Genomic DNA, 21,804 nt, shown 5'->3' on the forward strand with positions numbered 1-21,804 from the left:
AACCAAGAATTCCATGAAAAACTAAGATCTAAGAAAAATTGAAACCTAAGGAAAACTTGCTCAAGAAAACGATGAAAAGTACAACATAAGAAAAACCCAGATCGTAAATCTAAACCTAGAGAAAGTATTCAAACAGTCACGTATTATATTAAATATAAATAAAATTGGTTGTATCACATTACCAAATTATTGTCTAAAACATGTTATTTAATCTTCCAATTTGATACCTGATAGTAAGATATAATATTACTATTCAAAATTAGTCTTTTTGCTTTCTCATAAGGGTGTACCAATTCATTTGTTTTTATGGATCTCGTCAATTCAAATACGTAGAATCATTCGTGAAAGTCATAACAAATAACTTTTCTTTCCTGTATATACTTTCTCTGAAACGATTACTCAATAATACAAAATGCACTGATGTATCAAGGAAATACAGCATCCTTTTTGAACCACCGATCACAGTTTATGGCTTTCAACTGTGTTCTGGATAAAATGATATCATTTGTAAATTATCTGTTATCTAAAAATTCACACTTTTTATAATCAGTGAGTAATAGTTAAAGTTTCTAAAATATCATAGCGAAAATATATAAAATAGATGTACATAGATTTTTGTAAAATTGCATGTTTCATTTTTGGCATGAAATTTTGTGGACAGCTTTCTTGTTTATATCCTCTGCCAATACTTTCTCTTCATCTATTTTCCATTTATCTTTTCTTTCTCTTTCTTTGTTTATTTACAGACAAAGATGACTGAATTGAAAGAGTATAATAAAAGCGAGAATACAAATTATATTTTTTTAATGTAACTAATATAACATTTTTCTAATGTAATTAAAATATAACATTTTTTTAATATAATTAAAATATGACATATTTTTAATGTAATGAAAATATGACATATTTTTATTGTAATTAAAATACAATATATTTTTTAAAAATATAATTAGTGAAATGCAAAATTAATTCTTTTTTTTGCAAGTAAACGTAGAACGATTTTGTACCAAAGTTTGTTTAAAATAATAAGGTCCGTAAATGAGAAAATTGTGTACTTGATATTGAATACAAAGTCACTTAAACGAGGAATTACTTTAATTGAATGTCAAGGAATAGTTGATGAATGTACGACATAATATCATCTCATGCATGTAGCTTTCCACATAATTGTTGACTTTCAAAATGAAATGAAATAATTCAGCTTAATTGCATAGGTTGAAAGCATACGTAATTACACAAATATTCTTATATTTGATGTGCGTGAACAATATGAAAAATATAAATAATTGAATGAATTCAATGTCTTTACAATTTATTAACTGTTCGTATTTTTTAACAAATTTAAAATACAATTCAAATTAAAAATATATCTGCCATTCTTCACAAAAAAATTTACTATTTAATTTACGACTACCATTTTTAACAAAAATTATATTCAAGACCAAACAGCAAGTACATTTCGTTAAAAATAGATTTAGTGTGTAAAACACAATGCAATTTAACATGCAAAATTTTATTCGCATTCCCGACATTTTCGACAACCGTGACGAATTTAAAAATACGAAGTTCGAAGTTCACAATATTCCGAAATGCAGTTTAAAAACCGAAAGAAAAATAGTGAATACCTAAGGTAAAACAGTCTATCAACTGGTACACACAGATTAGTTCCGGCTTCCGAACTGCTACGTTCACTTTATTAAAATAGGTCGGCGTAAATACATTTCACCGAGTATGCGACAAGAAATTTGACGATTACGAAGTGAAAATTAAAAACATCCTAGGATAGATTTCCAACAATGCTTGTCGCAAAGTTTTGAAATATATATGTACTCGCCGAAACATTTCTAATGAAATACGATCGCCCAGACCGCGAAAAACAACGAGCGGAGCGGATTGCATAATCCGACGATTATCCGACGTTGATCGTTCTCATACAATTGTTTATATACGCGGAAATTAATACTGGCATTTAACAATATTTTTCTAACTAATTTTATGCTGAACTCGTCTTATTTATTGTTTATGTTGCTCGTATATATAACTATCGACTTTAACAAGTTGATTTCCATGAGAAATTGTTTACGCAGGTAAATTTACTGTTGAATATATATAATGTTTGTTTGAACTAGAGTGGAGCTGGAATTTCCGAACTTGGGGATTTAGTAATTTGGAAATTTGGAAATTTGGAAATTATGAAATTGAGAAATTGAGAAATTGAGAAATTGAGAAATTGAGAAATTGAGAAATTGAGAAATTGAGAAATTGAGAAATTGAGAAATTAGAAAATTGGGAAATTGGGAAATTGGAAAATTGAGAAATTGAGAAATTGAGAAATTAGGAAATTGGGAAATTGGAAAATTGAGAAATTGAGAAATTGAGAAATTAGGAAATTGGGAAATTGGAAAATTGAGAAATTGGGAAATTGAGAAATTGGGAAATTGAGAAATTGGGAAATTGGAAAATTGAGAAATTGGGAAATTGGGAAATTGGAAAATTGAGAAATTGGGAAATTTTGAAATTTGAAAATTAAAAAATTTGAAGATATTAAATTGTAAAACCTTCATAACTGAAAGTTTCGGACTTTGGTAACACGAAAATTTCAGCTTCTAAACATATAAAAAGTTTCAAATAATATCTACTAAACTACTTTAACAAATCTCAAATCTTGAATTTTGCACACAACAAAATCTCAAGTGTACGGTGTTCTCTACACATTTGACACAATTCGTGCTGAACCAGTTTACCATTTCATTTCTAAATAACAAAATAAAGAATTGGTCACCTAAACTGGCAAAACAGGAGTTCAGAAATTTTTGATTCGCTTCGTCAACTTGCTCCTGGCATTATACTTTCTTGTAAACGCCAAGGATCTATTTGTAGAGTCGGCGACCTATGTACTTATTGTTATTCGAGTAAGAAGTGTACAACTGGAGGTTGGAATGAATAAAACAATATATGTTACACAATATTCGATATATGTAGTTTTACATAGTATCCTTATAAAGAAAATCAAATTACATGGATACCATTATGTCTACACAAATTGAAAATTTTACGTACTAACATACATGTTAGTTATTATGTAATATAATTTTATGAGGCATATATGTCTTCTTTGATATAAGCAAAGAAAAAGACATAATTCTTGAGATTTATTTTCTAAGAGACTATTAGAATCATTGCATTATGTTACATTTTCATAGTAAAAAATATACAGGGTGTCACCTGTAACGCTCCTCACGATTTTTCTCCCACTTGCAACCACCTTACGAAAAAAAGTTTAGAACAATATTTGCAGGGTATGAAGTGCACAATAGATATTAGTAAAGCAAATTTTGAAAACAGTTTGTTCTCTTGGCAAAATCAAGGTCACCTCGGATTTTTTAAATAGGAACATACATTTTTTTATTCATAGCATTAGAAGACATCGAGACGAATTCAAAACACATATTACATGATATTTTTATTATCATATTACTTGATTTACGGAAGAGGAAATGTGAAATAAAAGACCGGAATATTACGCGATGGAAGGCGGCATACATTTTGAACATGTAATTAAATAAAGTGTATTTTTCTTACATTCTAGTCGAGTGTTTACATTCATCTCTTCGGAATCAAATAATTACACTACCAAAGTCAAAAGCTATGTACTTCACATTTCCTCTGTTGTTTTGAGTATTTTTTATTATTATACTCTTCAGTAGAATTCGGGATTTCTTCTTTTATTTCTTGACTAAATTTGTGACGCCTGTTACGTGGCAACCACCATGACAAGGAATGCACTGAAAATACAGCATTGTTCGACTTGCGAATGATCGATTATACACAGTTCCCTTTGAGCGATGCTATTTACAAACAATATCCGTATACAAAGATATGATTAATACCCAAAAGGCAGCTGATCGAGAGGACAACACAACATTCTATCATTTACTTAGGTGAACGCCATACGGTGAATGTAAGAAATTCGAGAGCAAACTACAGCACCGGGTCAGTACGAACTAGACCAATGCTTGAAAATATGGTTGAACTACAGAATACAATCGTGCAAAACGAATCGATTATTGTACTAAAAGAAAAGTGTATCATTAGTTGCATTAAAAACTTAGCCGCATTTGTGACGATATTTGAACCACATATTTAGCAACTTGAAAATGACACCCCTTATTTACCTTTTTATTTAATATAGTAATAATTTAATTTAATTATTATAATTCAGTTTCATTTATTTACTATAGTGACTGTGAATAGTTCTACTGTTCATAGGAACAGTGTTTGCCTATTTCTTATTAAATAAAATTTTATTATTATAATTTATTGTAACTTATGTTAATAAGTAATAAGCTTGATATATAATTTATTATATTGATATGATTACTTGATTAAGTTTTACTATTTTACTGTTCTATTTTATGAATTCATTATTTTACTATTTTAGTGCTTTATTATTTTAATATCCTAACGCGTGATTTCACTATTTCAGTATTTCATCATTTTGCTGTTTAACTAATGTGTCAATTTACAATTTTACTATTTTAATATTTGGCGCTCATAGTTCAAAACAAGTTGAGTTAGGGTTCAAATGAAACTCTACTACATATAGATATACTAAACGAATGCCTCTTATGCTTAATAAGCATAACCAGCTTAAGCTACTGTACCACTCTATTAATGTAAACCTTGCCATGGTGCTAAAAATATAATGTAAATTACAGCAGAATAGTAGAATGATAGTATAGTAGTATAATAAAATAGTGAAATAGTATAATAGTAAAATACTAAAATACTAAAATAATAAACTAGCAAACTAACAAAATGACGTGAACGAAAAATTTATCAATGATTATGAATAATTATTTCAATCATCTAAATGTCGAGATTCTGGTTTGAGAATCTTACACGTTCGATTTTCAAACTAGATCAGTGCCGTTGTTTTAGTATTGCAACAGACAATCGCCCTCGCAATAAGAATTTCTCATAGCGATCTGTATGTTAAGCTTATTCGTGCATGTGCATGCTCGTGTGACTAAATGCACACGGCAGACTGTAATATAAACGTAGTTATGTTCCTATAAGCCGCCGTGGGAAAGGTAATCGGTCAGAAGGAAAGCAGACTAGAGATATACATGTGTACGGGTAGCACTCGCTTTCAATCTCCTGTAACATGATCTAAATAGCTTCAGGCCGGAAGTAGATATTCTTTCTCCAAAATTCTTGTAAAATATTAAAAGTTCACTTGCGCAGTTACATCAGAAGAGAACGATGAATTCAAAATGAGTTTTCACTTTATTTTAATTGTTACAAGAAACATTACAGTACATCAATTCATAAAATCATCCTTATGAAAAATATGTTAAACTTTGTAAATAAATTCGGTTGCTAATTTTCATATAATACGAACACAAAAAGTCAGAGAGCAGTAAAATACTAGACAAAAATTAAGAGAAAATTCTCAAATAAGAACTGAATTTATACAAATAAAGATATGTACAAATAAAGGCAAAGGAAGTTATTTAAATAAGACCAGATGTAGTTAATGAGAATAACTTTAAGAAGAAAGAAGGGAAGAAAACAGTGGAACAAATATGTTAAACAATGGAAGTAAAAGTGTGCAAAAATAGATGCAATATAATAGAATAGACTTTAACTCTTAAACTCATGCAGGGATAATTGAACGCTCCTCTGAACTTTTAGAGTTGTAATTATTCTGATAATAACAAGGGTGGAGTATAATGTTAAATGGTGGAGAATGCTAGAACATCTGATAGGAAAATGCGAGAGATAGATCTTAAACAGAAAAATAAGATGAAAAACAGAAATAACTTAGGTAAAAGAAAAGAATAAAATGATGAAGAAATAAAATTTCACATGAAGAGGTCAATTTTTTAACCGATGAGGACAAAAATTATATATAGTATTGCTTAAACCAAACATTTTAAATAAAAACCAGTTTCTGTTAGAAAGGGATAAAATAATAAATTATCAAACATGTTTTAAAATACTAAAATAACAAATAAAGAATCATCAGTTTAATTCTTAAATACTCTTAAAAATACAACACTATTACCGTCACTTTAGTTTCAATTTACACCTTAAAATGATGTATTATACATATATGTACAAATATCATTCCTCAAAACATAAAAATAATCATATACAATTAACAGAAAAATCAATATTCAAATTGTAACGCAAATTGCTATAATCGATTCATATAAATATATCGATTTCACCAAAAAACAGTGCAATTTGAACGAGTTTTTGTTCACTCTGCGCATGTTGGCTCTGATTGGTTGCGATCAGCACAGGCGCAATATGGCGTAAGAGACACGAACGTACTTACATAAGGTACTCGTGTAATATTTAACTCTTTTATATTAACAAATTTCCAAATCTATAAATTAGAAAATTTAGAAATCATACTTTAGAAATTTAAGAATTTCAATATGTGGAAATTGAAAGAATTTGAAAATTACAAAATTAGGGAATTCGTAAATTTAAAGACCTGAAAATTAAGAATTTGGTAATTGGGAAAATTGAGGTTTATGGATTTGGAAATTTGGGAGTTTGATAATTTGGAAATATGAAAATTTAGAAATTTTAAAGTTTGGAGATTTGAAAATTTTCAAGTTTCTATACTTGAACTTTCAAACTCAAAGGCAAATGGTGGAAGGAGACACCCTCTATACTAGTCCTTGACTAAAGGAAACCTATGATACATTCGAATGTACGTTTCCTACATTATCATCCGTGTTCACTTTATACATGTGTCCACAGTATATGTAACCACTGCTGTGGAAATTTGGTCATACAGGGGTAGAACAAGGTCGCTATATTCTGATTCAATCGAATTACTTTTTCCCATACTGTTCTTTTCTAAAATCAAATGTCAAATTGCGAGGGAATGGTTACTTCGGACAGTTTAACCAAGCTTACGAAACCGCCATCTCCTTTTATCATATCATCATTCACTTTTCACTTTATTGGTCATATATATAGTGAACAAAAATGATAAATATAAGAGAGAAGCAGAGCTACAGAAAATATACAAAATAAAATGTCACCGGGTATATACGTCTAGAAATTACTTGTAGCGGCGCCATGCTGCGCATGCGCTGATTAGAACCAATCAATGATAATATGCGCAGAACGAACTCGACATGCAATGATGCTATTCGTACATACTAGAATTGACTATATTATAACATTGCATTTAATTTTTAATGCGTTTGTTAGACAATGTCTTTACTGAAATTGCTGTAAATTTATTTGTAGTTATTAATAAAATAAGTATGGCGGATAAATTTGTATGGAAAAATCGATTTCGCTTCAAAAATATTATAGTATTTTTGTATTATATTTTGCATTGGGAATTATTATCATTATTATGTATGTAAATTGTTTATTAGTTAAAGAAATTTTATAGTAATAAAATTGTAACTGAATCACATAATTATTTCTACGTTTTATTGACATAATTGTGAAAGTAAATCTTGAAAGTTCCCACCATTAAGAGAACAATGACACTACTACAGTATAGCTTCCACTCTAAGCTATTAGTAGTTTATATATATTAAACTGCTCACTCTATTTATTAGTAGTTTATGGATTTAATAAACATTAAAATATTAAAATTAATATTATTTATTATTATCGTATTATAATCTTTATAAAAATAAATGAACATGGAGTGTAATTCTGAATTTATTTGTGGACAGAAAAATAGTGTGTTTGTGAAAATAAAATTTTCGTAATAAAATGTCTTGTGGGATGAATTTGTGTTTATATAAAATTGTATTCGTGCATTTGAATATTGTACAAATTTATATAGTAGAATGCTAATAATTAAACAACGATAGAATTTAAATTTGATAACTTCTTGTATATTAACATAAATGGGCTTAGGCAGCATTAAAATTATGCTATTTTTTTTACTTTCATGACTGAAGAAACCTTCCGCCATCATGGTGTACGGTATATTATAATATGCATCGGTGGTCATGGAGGAGTAAAAATACGTTCGAGGGAAGATGTGAAGGCGGTGAAGACGTATTGCGTTTTGTGCCTATTGTGTTATTTACATTTCATTACGTTTCACAAGTAAAATATGTATTATTATCAAAGTGAATTGCACAAGTTAACACCGAAGTGCTAAATGAAGTTAAATAGTGTGATAGAAATGTATGTATTTTAGATTGATAAGCTAAAGAAATTGATCAAATCTTGTACAGTTTCTTTTGCATTGGTAAGTAAAATAAAAAATCGTATAAACAAATTTATACGCAATTTTCATATTAATATCTGGATTTTAGAATCAATATTAAGTACATTTTCTTTTAAGTGACATTTTACATGTCTTCTATATTAAATTTTTCGTTCCAGTAGATAATACAAATTATTTCGTTTTAAATCATTTAATTTTTATCGTAATAAATTCATATATTGTTCTAAATCTAGTGGTATAAAAGGTTTCTATAAGTGTATTTTGCAGTATTAAATTTCAATATTTTTTGACTCTGCATTTGTAAAATGTATAAAATATTAAACTCATCACATATGTTAAAATAATTTTTACTCCTGCTTTCAAATATACATTTTATTGTACCATAATAAAGTTAACTAAATGCAAGTTGATATTAAGTCCATTGAGCCAAGCAATATTGAGTTCAATTTCTTTTTCGTCTCGAGAAGTAAGAATGCCAAATACGTTTCACTTTCAGATAATAGATTAATGCACTTTTTATTCATTTCCAAAAATCACATATAAATCTTTATGGTTCCGAAGTTACACAAATTTATACATTTTATTTATTGTCAATTAAAATTTAAAAATTGTGCCTTAATATATTATTATTCTAGTCTCCAGATATTATCGATGTACAAAGCATCCAGGAATAAGTAGAAAATATTTTAAAAGTGATTTTAACACCTAAAATATTTGCCAATTATCCTGGAATCTCCTTCATAAATACTGTTTAAAAATGAATATGTACTTGGGCATTTAATGAATTTTTTTAATTTCTTGTAAACATTTTTAATAGATTTCTTTATTAATATTTTTGTTGTAGTTAAAAATGTCAACAGAATATAGCAGAAGTGTTTTAAGAATGGTTGTTGCCCAAATTTGCCAAACAATTGGATGGCATTCTATTAATTCTACACCATTAGAATTTATGGTTGATCTCATGCAGGAATATCTTTTACGAATTTCTAAACTTACGCATCAATATGCAGAAATTTGTAAGTATTTGAAAAAAGAATTGAGATAATTATGACTGTTTTGAAACACAATCAATGCTATCAAACAGTATTCTTTTGATGCTAATATATTTTATGTCAATAATTTTTTAGTGGGAAGGACGGAAGCTAACATTAACGATTTAGGCTTAGCATTTCGGCATATGAACATTGATGTACAAGAATTAGCAGAATATATTAAAAATGTAGATTCAGTTCCGTGTTCTATAATGGTACCTAAATTTCCAATTCGACGTGAAAATCATTTAAACTTTTTAAAACCTGGGAGTCGAGAAGTTGTAACAAGGCCAGTACATGTACATGAACATTTACCAGCTATGTATCCTGATACTGAAGGTAAATTATGTACTAACCATATTAATACATATCCTTTATTATATAAATTATAAATTAAATCATAAATATGTTTATTTGCTGATATTTTCATTCTAATATTTTTATATCGAAGTATGTTAAAATGATATGTAATATAGTATTATTGAAACTGAAGAATGAAAGATAACATTAATTAATTAATTATCAATAAATATAAAACTATAATATTATAAATCTTAATTTTTAGTAACCTAATTTTATGTATTATTGAAAAAGAGTTAAATAATTATGTATTTATAATTAAATACACTTTTGTATTACAAGGATACTTATCATGTATGTTTGCATGTATATAAATACAAGACTATTCTTATAAATTGTGCAGTTATAATACATGCATGTAATATGAACAATATGATTACAAACTTCCTTATATAAAATTGTTATAGATAATTATAACATTTCTTTCTTTTTTACATTATAAAGCCATTTTTACATTTTAAAAAGTTAATTTTTATAAGCATTTATTTAAAATATTTTTTAGGCTTTATATAATTGAGGAAATAAAATTTCAAAATGTTAATTATAAATACTTTTAAGTGAAGATAAAATATATTAAAATGAGTATATTGTAAGTTCAAAATTTAATAAAATAACTATTTGGTCAAATTATTTCAGTAACATTATATTAAGTTATATCTGTTTTCTTTTTTTTTTAATTATTTTATTAAATGTATACAATGGTACCTATGATAATATTTGAAATGAATGTTATTTGATCATAAAAGATTATTATGAATGTAAAAACTGATATGTTATTGTACTTTAAAAAATTAAAGAAATTAAGTAGAATGTTGCGATTTTTATACTGAATTTTTAAAACCATAATGAAGCTTTTATATATGCCCCAATTTAGTATTTTATTCAGTAATTAATAAATAATAACTAAAATAACATAAATTTATACATAGTTACACAAGTAATATAGTATGTATGCATAGGATTTATTTCAAATTACTTATCAATAATAAATTTTCTTACAAAATCATAATGTTAGCATTATTTTTTATTATTCTTTCTTAAGAAAAACGCGTGTAAAACGAGAATGTGTTTTTAATTTTTGCATTATGAAAACTATTTTGTCAATTAGCAAACAAATTTTTAATTCTTCAGTATAACTTTGAATAAGGTACTTATGTTATTAACAGACTCAGGCATAAAAATCTATAACTTACACCCATAAAGTGTACAAAAACTTGCAGCTTTGATTAACATACTTAGCTATTCTATAGATTTGTAGTTTCTTCACGTTTTATTTGTACTTATTCTTAAAGTCAGCTGATTTGATATAAATATTAAATACTTTTAAAATTTCTAATTTAGTAAAATAATTTGTAATGTATAGAAAAAAATATATTGTTATATGAATAAAACTAAACTTTCAATAATGAACGTATTTAATAATGTACCTTTAACTTCTGCTCATAAAAAATGTAGTATAATTTAAATAATTAGTAAAACATTAATTTGATTAAACTAAAGTCAATTATTATTTTACAGAAGAGTACTTGGCAGAGAAACCAGAAAATTTAATGAATGGTACCTCTGATTTGTCATCAAACAATACAACATCAACCAACAGTTCTACGAATGTTTCTCCACATAGAATGTCACCACAAGTAGTTTTTAAACGACCAGGGGACCCTGTTTCATACGAGAGTCCTATAGTGAAGCGTGTGAGAATAATAGAAGAAGGTAGACCATTGCGTGAAATTCATAGTGTTATGATGACTACTTCTGGTTTTTTATCACCTGCCAGAGAAGGAAAACTACCTGAAGCAAGAACACCGCATCAAACGCGCTCAGATTCACCACAACCTAGCTCTTACCCCATGGTACCTCCTGAATTAAAATATGATAAGAAACCGAAGAAGATTATAAAGAAAGGTTTGGAAGATTGTAAGATCGACAAGGAAAATAAAAAGAAAAATCGTGCTAAAGAATTATTTAAACCAGATAAGATAGATAATAATAAAATTAAAAAATTAGCTGGCATGAAAGAATTAGCTAAATTAAAACCTTTGAAGCCTGGAGGTGGGAAGACACAGTGTGTTATGCCAAGTTCATCGAGTAGGCCATCAACTCCTAAGTTGATAACACCCAAGGCTAGCCATAGTCCAAAATTACAAAAAAATCCACAACCAAAGACAAAAACAGAGAAAGTAAATGATCTTGTTGATAGTTCTTCAACAGTTGAAAGGAAAGAAGATAATATCGATAAATTGCCATCAGAGCCAGACAAACAAAAGTTAAATATTTTCAAAAAGATTTCAAAGCCGCGGGAGGATAAAGACAAAGACACATCAGAGCAACATAAATACAAAGAACTTGATTCAAGAGAAAGTTCACCAGGTTTAATTATCGACGAAAATATTGATAAGCAAATGCTCTGTAACGATAATGATGCAAAACGAGAAGAGAAGAAGGCTCCGCATACACCAGATGTCCACCTTCAACCTGATGGAGGAGAATTAATTGATCTACAAAGTCCAGCATCTGACGTTTACATGTTTGATGATATGTCTCCACCAGGAACTCCCAGTACACCAAGAACTCCAGAACTAAATATGCCCACGACTCCTACGGATCATAAAAAAAAGAAAAAAGAAAAGATTAGTAAAAAGAAGGAGTTAAAATCAAGGAGTCCAAAACGTTGCGTTAGTCCGAAAAAGGTAAGCTGGTTTTTGTTTATATGTAGTGTAATATGGTAACACGAATACACATGTGCGTGCATGCACGTACGTGCGAGCACCATTAATTGCTTGAAGATGGCGAAAGACATCGCCGATACGCGATTACCATTTTTCAGACAAAGCTTACCAACGATGCGCCAGAACTGGATGTGTTAGATCGGCCAAAAACTCCACAGGCACCTGAACCTCAACTTTCTAAAGAACCAAGTTTTCCACCAGCCCTTCCATTTCCTTTCTTTCCGGCCTTTCCAACTGCACCTGGTTTAATACCGCATCCAATGTTCCCCAGGTTTCCGTTACCTTTAGGAAGAGGTACCACGGGTCCTCATCCAGCAATGCCAAATTTACCTTTACCTCCTCGTTTTTTAAATTTACCACAAAAATCTGAAGACTTGCCTACTTTACCAAAACATAAATCTGTTGAACGTGAAAAACCTTCTTCAGCACCTTCGTCTACTGAAGTTATATCCTCAGTAGCAAAACATGAAAAAATAGAGAAAGAAAAAGCGGATAAACCAAAGGTGATTAAACAGGAGAAAGAAATAGTTCCACCAGTTCCTACGAATACTGTTGCACCACCATTGTCATCCGCACTTGCAGCACCAATTACGTATCCTACACAAGTACCTATTGTGCCGTTGTTACTTTCAAAAAGCCCCAAAATTGAAAAACAGGATAAAAATGATAAGGTAATTGTTTGTTTTAATTAAACTTTTATCTTTTATTTTTCGACAGTTGTTAAATAATTTTCATGCTGACTATCACGCTGAAGCTATTGGAAACTTCTTTGGATAGTATTTCTATTTCGATATCCAGGCATTGCCTATAATATTCTTTAATTAAAAAAGAGCTTATTACTTTCATAAAATTGAAAATTATGCTAAGTTATAAATATGATTTTGTGCCATTTAATAACATTTTCAATTTGTATTTATCATTAATTTAAAATCTTATAGCATAGATAAAAAAGCTGTTATATTTTAATAATTGTATTATGTATAATCTTTATTTTCAGAAATTAAAAGAGCACAAAAAGGAAAAGAAAGACAAACTGAAAAAGAAAAAAGACAAAAAAGAAAAACATAAAGAAAAGAGTGAGAAAATAAAAGACAAGAAAGAGAAGATGGATAAAAAGGAAAAATTAGATAAAATTAAAGAAAAGAAAGAAAAGAAAGATAAACGAAAAGAAAAAGAGGTACAGAAAATAGTATTAATTATATTTTATTTTCACTATTTATACATAATATAAAATGAAAAATGAATGTTTTATAGCAAAAGGAGGATAAAAATTCGGAGGCTGTACCAAAAATAACGCTAAAATTAGGAACAGCTTCTCCACGACCACCAACACCAGATACTACTCCGATGAAAAAAATGTAAGCATATAATCTATCCTCTTATTATCTATTTTATTATAAAATTGTGCTTTATAGCATTTAGAACTGTGTTTATTATTTTATCAATATAGTGCAGTGTATTATGTTTATTTTTTATCATATGGTATAAAGTAAAATAAATATGCAAGTGTAAAATACATGCGTTAATACTGAATACATTTCAGTATATTTAATAACGCATATATTATTATTAGGGAACTATGTTATAGAACTATAAAAACATTGCTGAAGAAACCTGAGGAGGAGACAAAACGAGAACCAAGCCCAGAGTTAGCAAAAATATCAGCCTTAGTAACGCGACCACCAAAACAAAAGTTGGCAAGTAAGAAAACAGAGGAGGGAGCATTAGATGGAAGTCCTGTTCTTCCTACAGATACTTTCTCTGCCAGTCTTACTAGTGTGCCACTTGCAACAGTTCCTCGAGCAAAGAAATCTCTCTTCAAAGCCTTACCTCCAAGAGAATCTTCTCCTCACTTTGATCCTGCTCCCAAGCATCCAATTCCCCTGCCACAACAACAACCAGCATTTTATTTTGTAAGTACGTTTTATATGATAAAAATATATTTTCAAATATAAAGAAACGTTATATTTTCAAATATTTATGTGTTGAAATTTAAAAAATATAAAATTAAAATTAAAACTTATGCTTAGGGATGTCACTGCTTATGGACCAAAGAAATAATTTCATATTTAATTTTTGTTAATCATATTTCTGTATTTTTATATCAGTATAATTTTTTGTATTGATATAGTCAAGTCTCGTTATACAGCCCTTTTTTATATGGCTTACTGTACGACTTCCTTTTTAAACAGATTTTCAAGTACGCTGATAGTGTATAGAAAGATTTCTATGGATTCTTGGTTATTCGTGTATAATCTTAGTGTTCACTGAGATATACTATCTGTATGTATGATACTATATACCATGATTCTCTTGAAATATAAAGCATGTTTTATTTGAAAACAGCAAGAAATAAAAAAGCGAATTGACTAACAAATTTATTTAAACTGTAGTATTTATTATAAACATTAGTACCTTTATTTAAATTTTATAAAAGGGAACCTATTGGAAATTAGAACAAATGTATTATTAAAGTAAGCACAAGTGACAACCCTACTCTGATTTTTATTCATATATATTCAAATAGATAATCTATATCAGATTAGTTATTTATTAATCACAATTATTTAGAATTTTCTTTAAATTACTTCAGTATATCAAATTAATTGCACTATATACTTCATTACAAAAGAAACGCATAAATAGGAATTGATTTTAAATAGTTGATTAAAGTTAAAAAAATTTCATTCGAATATCATATATCTTATATCATTTTACACAATATTGATATTACTTTTACTGCAACAATTAACTCAACCCATCGATACCATTCAAATTTCACCTCATCCAAAATTTCCAGTTTCCCAATATTTCATTTTTACTTTCTATGCATTTATGACTTGCGGTGATGGTATAATTTTCATTTGGCCTGCTTTATATATAGTTATGTTTCTCTAAATTGTATGTAGACAAATTTTATAGCTTACATTAGACTTGTTATGTATTTCACGTTGTGGTTATAGATTTACTTAATTGTAAATTTTAGCACTTCTATTATCTTTATGTAGGTGGAACTTTTTATACTGAAAACTTTCAAAACTTAATTATTCTGTATTTTAGACATTTTTATCATTATCACTAACCATAATTTATTTTTAAACCAACAGTCATATCAATTTTAAAAATATTTAATATCAATGAACAAAGTTTTAAGATCTTTCTCATATCATTGCACTGTCATTGGATTGAATCTTAAACTTTTTCTTTCAATATCTTCTTCCACAATGCAAATACACTATATTTTAAACATTACAAAAATTATATAATTGAAACCAACTGACTCATAAATTAAAATTTTTTTATGGTATACTAATTAGGATGACTCATAGCAACATTTAACTGTTTTATGATCAAAATTGTTAGATAATTTGTGAAAAAAAAAAAACAGGAAAACATACGGAAAGAAAATATGAAACTATTCTCAAATTTTAAACACAAAATATAGAATAAAAATAAATATTTTTGTCGAGATTAGCTCCTTATACAAAAATTAAATAATACGTTTATTTATTACTCTTAAAATATTTATTTTAATATAAATTATTTAATGCTCTTAAGTTGTATTTATGTTCAAAATTTAGTATACAAAACGTTATTAAATGAAATAATTCAATTTCTATAAAAAAAGTTATAAAAGTTTATTAGGTGTTTTGTACATAATTTGCACTTTCAATATATTTAAAATAATAATTAATACCTAGGACAGTATAAATTTAAACTAAAAGGCGATATTTATCTAAACTTTTCACAGTATTACATATTTATATATGTATATATATAATTGAATCCTATGCATTAAAAAAATGTTAATTTTCAGTGCCTATAAGCCATAAAAAGTTTGCACTGAAACATAAATTTTCTAGCTTTAAATGTCAAGTGACAAAATGCATGATTCAAGTGATAAAACTATACTTTGTTTACATTATTATAGTTTTGTGTAATACAGCTGTGATTTGTTACAGTTAATAAATATCTGTAGCAGTTCAAAAAATGTTACGTTATTTTTTAAATGTTTTAAACAATTTTCTTTTGCCTTTTTTACCAACAATTTAAGTTAAATAATATATCATAGTAATTTTAATGAAATTTGTGGCTTATATGCATGTAGATAAGTGTTTATGTAATTTCGGTGTATAGTATTGTAATACATGCTTTTTTAAGTAATTATAAAGCACTTAAAGCTTGTATATATTTTTATTATCTTTCACAAGAGAAAGTCATTTCCACTATATGTGTAATGAAGAAGTATTAAATATTAAATTTTGAAATGACATGCAATGTGAAAACATCTAAAGGCTCTAAGACGTTATTAGACTTCTTCCTATATAAAAATTAAATGCTCAAAGTAAAAACTTAAACAATATACTTTTACAAACTCAAGGTATTTAAATTTGCCATATTTTTTCAATTTCTTGGACCATAAAAAGAATTTAAAACATATTATTAAAATACATTTAGTAATAACCAGTGTATTATAAATTACAGTAAGCTCAATAGTATTGATTAACATATATAAATACTATTAATTTGTCACTCTTTTGTACTAGTATACAGAAAAAAATTTTCTATGATTGTATTAGCTTTTGAATATAATATTCTGCGCATGTATATTTCTTCATTGTATTTTCAATAATGAAATAACCAAAAGTTCAAATTACTTTTAAAGTTAACGTTAAAAATGCAACAATTTGATATTGATGTTTTTGAAAAAAGTTGTAATTTGGATCTATCAGGTACAGATCAAGGCTAAGTTTAATTTGATTTAACGCTCTTTAAAAGCAGAAGCATTTAATTAGTATTAAATATTTATTTAAAGAAATATGAACTATGACGTATCTGACACTGTCTATACTTTATTGTATCTTTTATTACTATTGCAACATTAGCACATTTCAATTGAAATAAAAGGAGAACATCAACTTAACAAGAAATATTGCAATTCAAAAGGGGAGATATTAAAGAATCTACAACATAGGAAGAATTGGTTGATTGCATGCAATTTGCATGTTGTCATTAAACAAAGCATGTAAAACAGTTAGGAATATAACCAACGGTTTTAACGGTACAGAGACGAAAGCAGATGCAGCTCTTAAAAAGGATGATGCTAAAGAAGATAAAGAAAATGGCAGGATCGTGCTGCCCCCAACATCAACCACTACTGTGGTGAGTACATTCCCATTTTAAACAAAAGTCATTAGGTACTCCTTGTAAAATGATCTAATAATCTATTTTATATTTACGCTAACTAAACGAAACTACACGTGTATGAATTTTCCTATGTTCTCTTTAGTTCTTGCCTGAATTTATGATCTTAGACAACCTTTTAGTATTTAGTTTTCAAAGTTTTCATAAAACGCTTACTACAACTCATATTACTATAAAACATGAAACAAACATATGTTTTTACTAATAATTATGGTATATACAATCATATATATTTTATTTAATTACTGGATGATACAAATTTTTAACACAGACCAGTTGATAAGTTTTATAGTGTAAAATTTAGTAATTTATACATCAGAGAGACATTATTTTCATTTTTTAATACTTAGTTAAGATTAGAATTACTTGAAATTTCTGAAGATTTGATATACTTGAATATAAATTATATATTTAAAAACCTACATTATGATACTTGACTTCATATAGATCTTGCATAATGGTTTCATATAGTTGAATACTAATAATAGCATTATTTTCTATAATTAGAATATATTTATTAAGGTAACTATTCGTTATTTAAAAAGAAAACTAATTTTAACTAATAAAATGTAGAGTTATTAGATTCTATGAGTTTTTATGGGCAGGGGGAACCTGTTACATTAAAATTTTTAGGACAATAATATTTTTTACTATAACAATTTTGTTTTTCTAAAATGAACTAATCATATTGATATAAAATTCTTAAATATTTCTATATTTACTTAAACAATAATTAAAAAATATTCTAAATATTAAATTGAATCATTACATGCCAAAGTTAAAATGATCTTTAAAGTTTTTACTATCAATTTAATATATAATACATGTCTTGATGTTTATACATTGCATTGTCTTATATACATAATTGTTCTAAATATTTACTTTTCACTTATTTATAGTGTATTTTTAATTACAATTTTTAAAATAATACATGTACTTATACAGCATATAAAACAATTAAATCAAGTTACTCAAAATTACAGTTGTAATAAAATGTGCAATTGTAATACTATAAATTTAATAGGGAAAATGAAATAACTCTTTAATCCTGATTTAATAAACTTGGTCCTTATTTGAGCAAATCATCAAATGCCAAATTATTATGTTCCTTTTTATTTGCGGGCCAAGTGAAAATTTAATTACCACAAACCAAAATTTTAATTTTTATATGAAACGTATTATTCCTTCCCTATTATTCATGTATATAATATCAAAAGTAAATCATTTAATGTATTTACGTACATTATTCTTAATTACCACAACTAGAATGTAATAGTACTTGATAGATATATAACATGCTATTACAGAATAGTTACAATTATTTAATTTTGGAATCATTTCATCTTCATTAAACCTTCTGTAATTTCATAATTATTAAGCATCTCACATATTTATGTATCATCAATCATGCATTACAATATTTAGTTTTAATACATTGTCACATGTTTTACATAAAAATATTTCTACATATAATAAATATAACGTTTGTAAATTATTTTATGAACTATAAGATGTATGAAGTTTTATCAAGCATAAGCATAACAAATTATTTATTTTTACACTATTCAATATATTTCTACATTTTAAAATATATTGATGGTACAAGAGATGGGTTGGGTTAGCCATAAATATAATAGAAGCAAAATATGTTGTGTTTTTATTGTAATATGAGTCTTTTAGGACCAAGGTGGGACTCAAGTTTGGATATGTCCTGCTTGTGGCAACCAGGATGATGGATCACCAATGGTTGGTTGTGATGATTGTGATGCATGGTATCATTGGTAAGTAAAAAACTAACATTACTTATTAAAAATTAAAAATTTGTAGGAATAACTAATTTGTTTTATAAATATCTTCACATTGCATATATTTATGTTTAATAGCAAATTAATAACCTTGGTTGGTTAATTTTATCATATTTTTTTTCTTACATGCTTTGTGAGATATAGAAAGAGAAGACATATTAACATCTTATAATTGCTTTAAAAAATTGTAATGAATCATAACAAAAAGTATTTTAAAAATAAAAATACTTTAGTTGTAAGCTTAATTAATTCATAATTGTATTTTATATTTATTAGTTTGTAAAGAAAATTCTGCACAAAATTCTTTCCTTTTTCAAAAATATTTAATTTTAGTAAATAATAAATAAAGTCTGTGATATAGTTACTATTGTTTGTTACAATAGACATAAAAAAAGTAAAATATTTTTCAAAAAGAAAAGAGTTATGTACAGAATTTTTTCATTGTAATAATTAATATTATATTTTAAATCATTTAGGGTGTGCGTTGGTATGCAAGTGCCACCAGCAGACAATGAAGATTGGTATTGTCGCTATTGTATAGCCAAAAAACAAGAACTTCATCATGACAAGAAGAAGAAAAAGAGGAAGAAAAAAGTGAAAGTTACTGCCTAGTACAAGCTACCCGGGTCTTGTGTAAGATCCGGTATAGCAATTCAAACTGCTACCAAAGTTAAAAAGGACAACAAGCTCAGTGTAAAGAGTATAAAGAACAAAAAATTACCGAAAACTGAAATGAAGTTACAAATGAAATCATTAAAAGAAAAATCTGTATCTGCTAAAGGAAAAGCTGGAAAAACTATCGTGAAAGTTAAGGCTGTAAAGAAGAAAAGTAAGAAGATAAAAGATAGTGCAATCCAGTTAATTTAAAAAAAATGTTACCTTTTGTGATCGTTACACAGATTCAAATAATTTAATTTTAACACGTTGATAGCTAATAAAAATAAATTTATATAAATACTAAACATGAATTTTGTAACATTATTTCTAAAAAAAAATAGATTTTTTCCCTTTTTTTTTGTAGTAAAAGATATATGGAAATGATGTTGCATCAATACAATTAAGATATGAAAGATTTCATTCTAGTTATTTTAAATACAAGAATGATACTAACTACAGAATAATTATTGAATTTTTGTTAAACAAATATTTATAGTAAAATGACTTAGAAACTTAATTAATTATGAAAAAATTATTTTACACGTCACATCTATTTTATTTTTTTTCTGCTCATTTGACATGTTTGTGAATCCATATATTGAATTTTAATTAGAATAAATAATTTGGGATAAAAGATATAAATTAATATACATGTAATGTATATTGTGTATGTAATTTTGTGCAAAAGAAATTATTTAAATTTCTCCTAAAAATACAGAAAAGATACGAAGTTAAACACGCATACAGTAATCAGAAATGTTTTCTGCAACTTATTTCTATATTCGTACTGAATTTTCTTAGTAAATTATTTAAAAATAATTTCATTGAAATTGGAAAATGATTATATGATAAATAGACTTAATTGTAATATATTTATATTAATTCAGAAAACTATTGTGCCATAAATGATCTAATTTTATAGATATTTTATGTATATTTAATATTAATTATACATAATTTAAGAATGGAAACAATTTTTGTATAAATAAATATTATCATTATTCGCGATATTTTATTTTGTATCAACTTTTGTGTAGAATATATTATCTGTGGTAACCAAAGTATATTATATTACGGAAAAGTTTTATTGTTTAATATATATCGTTAAACAAAAATGACTTCTATGTACTGCAAGTAATGTTGGATATCGTGTCTTGAATTGAATCTAAAATCTATTATTGTACACTATTTTCTATGCATCATCAACGCAATCAACGTGTTAAAAGTAATACTGTAATATTAAAAGTGTCAAAAGAAAAAGTGTACGTTGAAAATAAAAATTGAAGATTTTTTATGTCACCAGAAATCAAAAAGTTCTTTATCATTCTACAATATGTATCGACTTCTGAAGCACGCTATTCAGCTTTAAGTAATTAAGAATTTAGTAAAGCAACGTGCATAAATTACTTTAATCTTGTCTTGCAACGAATTTACAATTTGTGCTATGTATGTATTTATGTATGTACATGTGTTGCTCTACATAATGCAGTTATCAATTTTTAATTACTTGTATCTTAAAAACAACGTCTTAACTTATTAACTGGTAAAGAACTTCTGTTTCATTTCTTACGACATTGAAAATTTTCAGTTTACACAGCGTATATTCTTTTTTAGGTATTTTATATAGTAAAAAGATTCTATTTTGTGTTTTATTAAAGCAAAAGTTTTTAGATAGTTAATTATTATGTACATTGTGTCGCATGTATTTAATGCATTCTAACAATTCCATGATGATGGACCATTGCAATTGTAAATGTAAAAAAGTGTGACTGATTGCTTTCAGCTTGTAA

The 21,804-nt window shown here is 26.9% G+C and overlaps 1 protein-coding gene across 16 annotated transcripts in view; it reads left to right on the plus strand.

Moving 5' to 3' along the window:
* Positions 1–20,325, plus strand: part of Taf3 (TBP-associated factor 3) — a 47,603-nt gene extending 27,278 nt beyond the window's left edge. The window contains exons 1-12 of one of the 16 annotated variants that reach the window (XM_012281840.2): positions 7,375–7,392; positions 7,953–8,248; positions 9,072–9,243; positions 9,355–9,597; positions 11,137–12,308; positions 12,446–13,018; positions 13,345–13,524; positions 13,602–13,705; positions 13,921–14,260; positions 17,416–17,510; positions 19,233–19,333; positions 19,834–20,325. In XM_012281840.2, the coding sequence (XP_012137230.1) occupies positions 9,078–9,243; positions 9,355–9,597; positions 11,137–12,308; positions 12,446–13,018; positions 13,345–13,524; positions 13,602–13,705; positions 13,921–14,260; positions 17,416–17,510; positions 19,233–19,333; positions 19,834–19,898 (3,039 nt within the window). In that variant the 5' untranslated portion in view covers positions 7,375–7,392; positions 7,953–8,248; positions 9,072–9,077 and the 3' untranslated portion in view covers positions 19,899–20,325. The other 15 variants (XM_012281841.2, XM_076530540.1, XM_012281839.2 and 12 more) reach the window with 15 other exon arrangements.
* Positions 20,326–21,804: the final 1,479 nt, after the last annotated feature.

The sequence above is a fragment of the Megachile rotundata genome, chromosome 4 (assembly GCF_050947335.1).
Source record: "Megachile rotundata isolate GNS110a chromosome 4, iyMegRotu1, whole genome shotgun sequence".
Classification (NCBI taxonomy): domain Eukaryota; kingdom Metazoa; phylum Arthropoda; class Insecta; order Hymenoptera; family Megachilidae; genus Megachile; species Megachile rotundata.